The 9,767-nt window shown below is 45.0% G+C and overlaps 1 protein-coding gene across 1 annotated transcript; it reads left to right on the plus strand.

The window, feature by feature from the left end:
* The first annotated feature begins 295 nt into the window (after positions 1 to 295).
* On the plus strand, positions 296 to 7,691 carry CTHRC1 (collagen triple helix repeat containing 1). Its single transcript, XM_030231736.2, has 4 exons — positions 296 to 644; positions 3,602 to 3,823; positions 5,198 to 5,414; positions 6,560 to 7,691. The coding sequence occupies exons 1-4, from the start codon at positions 321 to 323 to the stop codon at positions 6,700 to 6,702; spliced, it is 906 nt and encodes a 301-aa protein (XP_030087596.2). The 5' UTR covers positions 296 to 320; the 3' UTR covers positions 6,703 to 7,691.
* Positions 7,692 to 9,767: the final 2,076 nt, after the last annotated feature.

The raw sequence follows: 9,767 nt of genomic DNA on the forward strand, positions 1-9,767 counted from the left end.
TGATCCCATTTTCCCCTCGCGGTGCATCAGGATCCCGCTGTGGCGTTAGGCGGTTTCTTGCAGACGGAGCTCCTTCATCGGAAAGGCGCTACCGACTGCCGAGCAAACACCTGAAGGCGTGGAAGGGAACTGCCTGGGGCTCCGGGAGAGCCGGGATGGGCTCCGGGAGCGCCGGGCACGGCCCGTAGCGCTACGGCCGCCCGGCCCGGCTCGGCCCGGCCGGGCTCGGCTCGGCGCGGCTCGGCCGGGGGCTCCGGCACGGCCCGGGGAAAGCTCGGCGGGGCCGGCCCGAGGGGGCGGGAGCCCCCGGCCCCGTGCCAATGGCTGCGGGGGGGTGGCTCTGCCTGGCCGTCTCGCTCGGTTACAGGATGGAAATTCCCGGCCTCCCCGGGGAGGGAGCTCGGGCTGAGCGCTCTGAAAGGCTCATTTATCGCCGCGCTGCCGCCCAGAGCGGGGACCCGGGCTCTGCTGCAGCCGGCCCCGGCGCATCCCCGGCCCGCACGATGCCCCGCGGCCCGGCCGCCGCCGCCGCCCCGCTGCTGCTGCTGCTGGCGCTGCTGCTGGCGGCGGCCCCGCCGCACGGCGGCTCAGAGAGCCCCAAGGGGAAGCAGAAGGCGCTCCGCCAGCGGGAGGTGGTGGACGTGGTGAGAGCGGGGGGCCGGGGGCCGGGAGCGGGGAGAGCGGGGGGTGGCTGGAGGAGCCACGCAGCCGCTTTGTTATTGCTAAGATATGAAAAAAGCCGTAGATCAGAGGCTTTCGAAAAACCTGGCGGCCGCTCCAGGCAGGGCAGCGCCGGTCCCGCGCCGCTGGGCATCTCTCGGTTCAGTTAGTTAAGCCCTTGTTGTGCTGACTCAGGAAAATGCGGAGAAGGCGCTGGACGGGCTTTGAGGCAAACCGCAGGGATTCGCGGCCCGATGTGTGTTTGATGCTTTCCCACCGGGCCAGGGTCGGGGAGGGCGGCTGGAGCCGGCGGAGCCCGCACTCCCCGCCCGGCTGCCGGGGGCTGGTTCTGCGCTCAGCGCGCTGCAGGGACAACTCCGGAATCTTACAGCCCTTTCAACATAAGTAGCAAATGCTGCTTAGTTCCTTCCAACATAAGCAGTTAACTGCTGTTTAGCTCCTAAAATGCTAGTGGATTGTAATGAGAAAAACTATCTGCATGCTCTGAAAACTACCTGTATGCTTACCGAACCCACTTTTCCTTGGAGTTGCGTGAATTCATTATTTCCTTTGGCGGCAGGGACTGCACACCATTGTTTGCAATTCTACTGCTACTGGAAACCTGAATGCATTGGGACTATCCCGTCTCAGGGATAGATGACAGGAGGGAATTTTTCCAGTCCTTGGAATGTAGAAAGCAGATGTGAAGGTATTTCTGGGAGTTGCTGGACTGCTTTTCACCTACTATAGATCATCAGTGGTATGACCATTTCTTCCATGATCTCCAGAGGGATCCCCTAAAGTGATGTGCTGGAAGCACCACTGGCAGTAAAGCTCCTTCCCCTCCACACTACTTCATTGCCTTTTCACTTTCATGGTGGAAATTGAATTGCACTGAGAATAAGGAGTCTGTGCACATGGATGAGCTAACATTTTCTGAGCAGTGTTTCAGGGTCCCTCACTTCTTTGAAATTGCTCAGTGTTTTTTGGGTGCAGCAGAGTGTGGGTAAATCAATGGCAGCTGACTCATGCACAGCCCAGCTGTACAGACTGCTTCAGCAGAAGCCCTGCCAGGGCAGAGTGGAGGCAGGACCGAGGGGGGATCCTGCCTTCAGTGGATGTTTTATGCATTTCCAGCTTAAGAAAACATGAAAAAGACTTGACTTGGCAAGACAGACCATTTTAGTTGGAGTGGAGCCCAAAGCCCAGGTGATTCTTGGGCTCCCATTTATTTTTTGGGATGTGCCATGGCTGAGGTGCTCTCCCTGTCTGGCTGCGGGTGGCAGCTCCTGTGTAAGGGCAGGCCAGCCCCCCTTGGTGTCTCTGGGGGTGGGGGACAATAGGCCACAGCTTTGGCCTGACCCAGCTCTTGCCTATTTCCACATCCAGGATTTCTGTGGTGAGTAACCACATGCAAAAGCCAGAGCCAGCCACTGTTACAAATAGAGTCCAGTGGGAAAGCAACAGCAAAACCAGATAACCGTTGCTGTGTGAAATAGAAATGTCCTTGCATTGTTCTCCTGGTGTGTGTGCTTTGCCAACCAGCCTTCTCTCAGCTAACTTTTCTAAAACATGGTTTTCTTAGTGAAAATATTCCAAAATTTCCACTGTCTTTAGCCAGGAGGGTTTTCTTTGGTGAAGGTAGCAAGGGAAAGCTAGCAACCATTAGTCAAACCCTCATCTGACTTCTTACTAGACCTCTCCATGTAGTCACTGATTTTATTTTTGGTGTGGCTCCAGCTAAGCCTGTGATGGCTCTGGTGCAAAAACCAGCACAGCCTCAGTGAAGAAAATTTACCAGTTTGACAAAGGAAAGAGGGCAGGGGCTGTAGTTTACAGCTCCTACAGTGCAGACAGGGGCATGGCTGGCACGAGGAGGAATAGCTGCAGCACTGTTTCTTTTTGAAACAGGTGGGCATTAGGTGGTTTAAACTAGATGAAGACAAATAAATGTGAGAAAGTGGAAAAGCAGAATACAGTGTCTGTGAGGATTTGGGATGAAGACTGGAGGAAGCACTCGGTCACCAGACTGGTCAGAGCACATGAAGTTATAGCCATGGCCAGCCCCTGCAGGTTCCTGCTCAGCATTCCCATGCCCAGTGATCCTCCCACATCCCAGCACTCAAGCTGCTGGGGGAAGGAGCTCTGGGCTTCACAAACCTACTCTCCAAGGTGGGCAATCCCAAATCTCAGAAGGTGTGAAGGTGATGTGTGTTAACATGGAGTTTGGGAGGGTAACATTTGACTTTCCTAACACTGTGATGTTAGGAAGGATGTGAGTGTGCCCTCCTCCCATGTCTGCCTTCCTACTGTTACAAACAGGATTTCTGAGTTCAGCTTTATTCCAGGGTGCAGCTTCCCACATCCATATCACCATCCAGTTGTGTGCATATTGGAGACTGAATTATGGGGGTCATTATTGCGATGTGGTTGTCACCTCCTCACCAGAGGAGCAGTGACAGAAGAAAAGTGGCATTAACCTTTGATCTCCATGAAATGGAAAATTTTCTTTAAAAAAAAAAACCAGAAAAATAATACTGAACACATATTAGCATAGACAGTTATACAAGTAATGGTGGGTTAAGAGGAAGTAACTATTAACATGTGACTTCTTTTTTTGTTTCTGTATTGAAATGTTTTGACTCTTGTGAGGTTTTCCAACAGGTTTTAATTCTTCGACTAGGTAAATTTTTAATGCTAGGATTTATGCATCTTTTCATTAAAAAAGGCATTCTATTTTACAGCAAATTTTACTGGCACTGCTTATCTTTGAAAAGTTATTCTTCCTTTATTTTCCTTCTGTGGAACCATTTTCTGGGAGATGCAGAAATGGCCCATTGTGGCCCAGCAGGGGGTGTGTGTTTTGTTGTTGTTCCCTTGTGTTTGACTTGGTTATCCTCGGAATGGAGGGATGGAAGCAGCAAGATCTGTTCTCTTCCAGTACAATGGCATGTGCTTGCAAGGCCCCAGCGGTGTTCCTGGACGGGATGGGAACCCAGGAGCCAATGGGATCCCTGGGACACCTGGGATCCCGGGCCGGGACGGGCTGAAGGGGGAGAAGGGCGAGTGCATGCGCGAGAGCATCGAGGAGTCCTGGACCCCCAACTTCAAGCAGTGCTCGTGGAGCGCGCTGAACTACGGCATCGACCTCGGCAAGATCGCGGTAAGCCGGCTCTGCGCCGGGGCTGCTCCGGCCACAGCAGCTCCAGCCTCGCAGATTTCCTGCTGGTGCCTTTTTCTGCATGCAAGGGTGAATTCTCAAAGGCTTAGCTCCTTCGGATTGCTCTCAGCCTCTTCATTCCTGGAACAGGGTTTTGGAAGAATTTTGTAGCTGGTCTAAGAGTATGTTCAGTAGACCAGATCTGTAAGTGTAAGGCTGAAAGCCCCAGTGCCAAAAAAGTGCCTCTAGCTTGCCCAAAACAGGGCAAGGTTTTCACCATTTCAGTCCTAAGAAGGGATGACCATCTTTATTCTGTTAATTGTACCCGTCTTTATAACTCTTGCTTCATAGTGGTTATTCTCTGAAACTCAGTATGCCTCAGCAAAGGATCAGCATTGCTCAGGAGCAGAGTTGCCAGTGTCACCTAGACTGACACAAACAGTCTGTCCTCCACTGCAGCCTTGGATGGAAAACTTTTAGAAAAAATCCCTGCTCAATTGCAGCTCTGAAGGAAAGCCCAGAGTGATTACACCAGTTTAACTGCTGTGCTGTGGCTAGAGGGAGAATCAACTTTTTCAGCAGACTTTTCTTACTGCCTGCCTTGTACTTGCAGAACTGTCCCTAGCTTTTTTCTTTTTCCTTTTTTCCTTCTTTTTAATTTTTTCCTTTTTTTTCTTTATTTCTTTGGTATTTTTTGGTCTTTTTTAGGTCTTTTTTCTTTTTTTGGTTTTTTTTGGTCTTTTTTGGCCTTTTTTGTCTTTTTTTTAATATTTTTTGTCTTTTTTTTTCTTTTTGGTCTTTTTTTTAGTTTTTTTTTCCCCCTATGATATCCAGCATTTTGAAGACAGGTTAACAACCAGTTAAAAACCTGAAAGCATTTTTCAGTTGTGGAGCTTTTATTGGGTATAAACTGCTCAGAGGTCTTGTGATAATCATTAAGTCCAGGATTTCTGTTAGCAGAGATAGAAACTGTGCTGTCTTGTCATGCAAGACTTGGTTGGACTAGATGATCTTCAGAGGTCCCTTCCAATCCTTATGAAGGTGTGATCTTGTGGCTTGAGTGCAGCTTTCAGAGAGCTTATGTCTCTTTACATAAATCCAGAAGGTAACTAGGCTAGCAGCTTTACAGCAGGTGTTACCTAAATAAAGTTAAGAATTTCCATAGTCCATTTCTCCTTTACCATCTATGAGGTGCCATCTTTGCACCGCGAGGGATTTCCCGGGCTTCAATGTAATTTTTTTTTTCGCAGAGGGGCCTAAAGAGAACAGCCAAAACATTTTGAAATTAATATATTCCTAAATCAGCGTCCTAAATATGAATATATAGAAAATAAATAGCCCAGAGGTTTGTGGCAAAGCACCTTTGTCTCCTGTCAGGAATGCACGTTTACCAAGATGCGCTCCAACAGCGCCCTCCGCGTGCTCTTCAGCGGCTCGCTGCGCCTCAAGTGCAGGAGCGCCTGCTGCCAGCGCTGGTACTTCACCTTCAACGGGGCAGAGTGTGCTGGCCCACTGCCCATTGAAGCCATCATATACTTAGATCAAGGAAGCCCAGAGCTGAATTCTACTATCAACATACACAGAACTTCCTCAGGTATGTATGTCGGGAGAGCAGAGATGGAGCAGAGGGCAGCAGCAGTTACCAAAGGCAGAGAGTGGCCAACTCACACTTGTTGCTCTTGCTCTGCTCTCTCAGAGCTGGCTTTTGATAAGTAGCAGTATTATAATTATTTATTAGGTGGTACTTTTTTGCTGTGGTACTTTTCATGGTACTTATATCCTGAGATTTAGAAATGGAAGAGATTTCTGTTCAGGCAGGTCTACTGATCTCTGCCACAACGTGACAACAGAGGCATTCTGTGCTGTATTAACCTGTGGAGGAGCAGCCTTACTGCCAAGCAGACAGCGTCATCCTGGCTTAAAATACTGGTATTTGCACATTGTCTGTGCAAAAATGAGACTTTTCTCCTGCAATTTCTACTCTGATTTCAGCTGGGGCGCAAAAGTACCTCCAAAGTGAAATATCTGGGAGCAATTATTCATTTGCTTAGCAGAGGCAAATTAGTGAATTCATTCAACATAAAAGGATGTGATACTAAGAAAAAGGAACGTAAAGGCTCTGTCCTTTCTCCATTTTTCTCCCTGTACTGCATGACTACATGAAAACTAATGTCTAGAGCTGTTATAGGATTTTTTCAGCACAGGGGTAGAGCTGACTTATCTTCATTACCCCTCCTCCATCTAGTGGTGCTACTGGGGTATCAGGAGTGCAGCTTCATGCAGGAGCAGAGACTGACGTGTGGAAAAGCTTACAGGGTGGCAATCACCTTTAGAGAGCTGAGCTGGAAATCAGGCATGGCTGTGCCCCTATCACTGCTAGAAAGATGTCTGGAAGGGTATGAAGCCATATTCCAGCTCCCAGTGTGTAAATTTGGGTATTTAAAGCAGCAGCTATACCTCTCATTTCACCATCCTGTGGATGGTGATCTGCTTCAGGTACTGCAATGAGAGTCAAGCAGCAGCACAGAGGCACTGCATGCCTGTAACTCATGTTGCCACAACTCTGCATAATAGTTTTTATTTCTGAAATTGTTTTAAAATTCTAAAAACTTTTTACATTTAACTAAGTAGCACAAGCTGGCAACAAGCTGCTGTTCTTAAGCAATTGAGTCCACCTTCAGTTGTGAAATACAAAGGGGTTGTGTCTGCTGAGGTAACCTGGGTTTTGTCTTTAACCAGTGGAAGGCCTGTGTGAAGGGATCAATGCTGGCTTGGTGGATATTGCCATCTGGGTTGGGACATGCTCAGATTATCCACGGGGAGATGCTTCTACTGGATGGAATTCAGTCTCCCGAATCATCATTGAAGAACTGCCAAAATAACTTCCCTCCCTTTTTATAGTACCTTTTTTTTTGTTTTTAATTTTTTACTATTTTTTTCAGAATTTATTTCAATAGAGTTGGATGCAAGTACTGGACTGAAAGGCACCAAAGCCTTGCATCTGTAGCCTTTGTCTTGTTTTGCACATGGCAGAGGCTTTTTATAATAATCATCATTTTAGAATACAAATATCAAAACCAAGTTCATTAACATTTTAAATTTCTTTTTTGATGTAATACCACCACTGTTTTTAGAATTAACCATAACTTTTTGTATCAAATAAATAAGACCTTTTACAAAAAAGAAATCCGGGTTATTTTATTGAACATTAATCTGTTTAAGGTATTTTACATGGTGTTGTGATACATGATTTCTTTAGAAGGGTTTATAGACAACGTTCTAAGAAAGTAAAATCAGGTGTTGGCTTTAGCCTTCAGAGAACATACATGAAATGCACTCCTGTAAACATGACTGCAGAATAGGATGCTCTGTTACAGTCTTGTCTCAACGAACTCCTGGTGACTTAACTGTGACCTAGACAATGTGGTAAGTGTTAAATACCTCATTATGAATAACTGAGCAAAACCAGACTACCTAAGCTTGTCTTTCCTCTCTTGCTTCTTGATAGACTGGATTTCAGTGTGTAATACCTATGACGGGTCTCCACTACTAAGATGCAGACACTAAATAATTTTACAGTTACAACACTTAATTTCATTGCTCCAATAAAATAATTCTCCTGGATTTGGCCTTTCAGTTATACACAATCACTTTGGTGTTGGTTAAAAGCTAGATGTATTAAACAGTTTAGAAGATACAGACATAAGACAGGTTGAAATGGCTAGGCTTTCCAAAATTGAATGGATTAAGTGAAACAATGATGTCACAGCTGTTTGACAAGTGACAACACCGATCAGGCCAACAGACCATAAGCTTCAGTGTTTTAAGTATTTTCTTCCAAATGCTGCAAGTGGCATACTCAAATATGTTTAAAAATTGTACACATTCTAAAGAGAAACAAGAGTCACGTTTGTATTACAAAACCAATTTTACATTAACGAAATAAAAATCTCACGAAAAGCATGTACAACATGCAAAAATCCCCACTCTTCCCAGAAATTAAAAGGAAAAAAACCCATTAAATCTGAGATAATTAATTTATTTCAGCTATTTAGAATTAAATCTCATTTTCTGTCCTGAACAAGCTGTAATATGGAAATCTTACAGGCATCTCTTGGATAGGCAGCTCTTGCCTGTAGCTGCTGTTGCAGATAGCAGGGGAGGACACCTGCAAGAGGGGAGCACTTGGGCTTGCCCAACTGCAAGATGGTGTGTGAGAGATTTGCTGCAAGCCAGCGAGTTACACAGCTGGTATTTTGTCTCTGAAGAACTGCAATGTTTTCACTGGCTTGGACGATAGTTTTAAGGTACCTGAACACAAACAAGTTACTATGAGCTGAGCTGAGCTGTGAACTTACAGAACGTCAGCTAACACACAGTGAGTGATTGTGCACATGCTCACAGCCTGCCCTTGCATTTATCCTGAGCACGAGGAAGCTCAGGATTAAATGAGTTCTGGCCCAGAGCACACTAATCCAGGCTAGCACGTGCACAGCTTTTTCTCTTTTATCATGTTTTCATATGTCTTCACAATATATTTTGGACCTGGGTGGTAGAGTTAACACAGTGTTCCATTAAATTCATTCTGTGTACCACAAAACACACAAAGCCCAGTAAGCACCCTCCAAAGGTAGAAGCTGCTGTTTTGGATCTACATTATTTACATGGTAAACTTCCAGCAAATTTATCTTCAGCTAAATACACACAGAACCTTCTGTAATAAAAACCAAAGCCAGCCATGCTGGCCCCAGATGAGATTATTCTTTCCAATGAGATGATCAACTCTGTCAGTAGAGGGGATGGGATTGTGGAAGAGAAAGTGTAAATTATGAATAAATTTAGTTACACACAAAATGTGGTATGTGGAAACAGTATCTACAAAAACAAGCAAGTGCATCACTGAATGAAGATTCAAAATACTGAGTGGTTTTCGTAGCTTTTTAGATTTTAACTTAAAATTTAAACCAACTCTCTAATCTATTAAATTTTCATTAACAATTGTTCTTTCTGCTTTAGGTTAGTCTGGTAAACAGGAAACTTCTCTAAGTGATTACTCTGCTCCCTAGGAAACTGATGATTTCCCACTAGATGTTGGATAACCCTTGCTAACTTATTTCCTAGTTAAATGATACTCACTAGATACTTAGTATCTTCTTACCAACAGCCGAAGGTAGATGTTAGGGTCAGTAATGTCTTTTCTTACATAAGTAAAGAAAAACCCAGACCATCAAACCCAGAACTCTAAAAAGTACATATCCTTGATGGCAATTTTGGCATGGAAAAAAACCCGTAATTATTTTACAAATTTACTGATATGTATTATAATTTAATTTATCAGTAAATTAGCAATCAATATATCAACAATCTTTTCCTTAAACCAAATCAGAAGACATTAACAGATTGTTTTTTTTTTTAAAGAAAGTCCTGTGCACAGGATTTTTTTATACTAGAAACATTTTTTTTTTCCAGAGAATATTACTGAGAGTAAGTGTGGTTCTATTTGTTACTACACTGGCTTGAACACTATATCACTATGGGATTACTAGAAAAAAACCCTCATCTTTAAAATGTAAGCCCACTTTCAAATATGCATTTACTTGGTAATATTTGGTCAGCTGTATCATTAATGGAGACAGACTCTGGCACAGAGGGAGATGGAGAGAGAGTGGAAGAGAGAAAATGAATTAAGCAATGCATGTAATTTTAGCACGTCAGTCTGCTGCTGAAACCAAGTCAAAAACCACAGTGCAAGTGTGACCTGGGTATGAGACAAGAGCTGAGCTTCATCAGACTTGCAATTAATCAAACCCAAGAATGGACAGCTGTTTTAAGAAAACAATTTTAGATTCCAAACTGCACCCCACTGAGGCAGCATTTTTGTGTTGGATGAACAATGGAGTCTGGAGCATTCCATATCCTAAAATCTGATGAATAACACAGAGGTGGA

This window comes from Serinus canaria, chromosome 2 (assembly GCF_022539315.1).
Source record: "Serinus canaria isolate serCan28SL12 chromosome 2, serCan2020, whole genome shotgun sequence".
NCBI classification, from domain to species: domain Eukaryota; kingdom Metazoa; phylum Chordata; class Aves; order Passeriformes; family Fringillidae; genus Serinus; species Serinus canaria.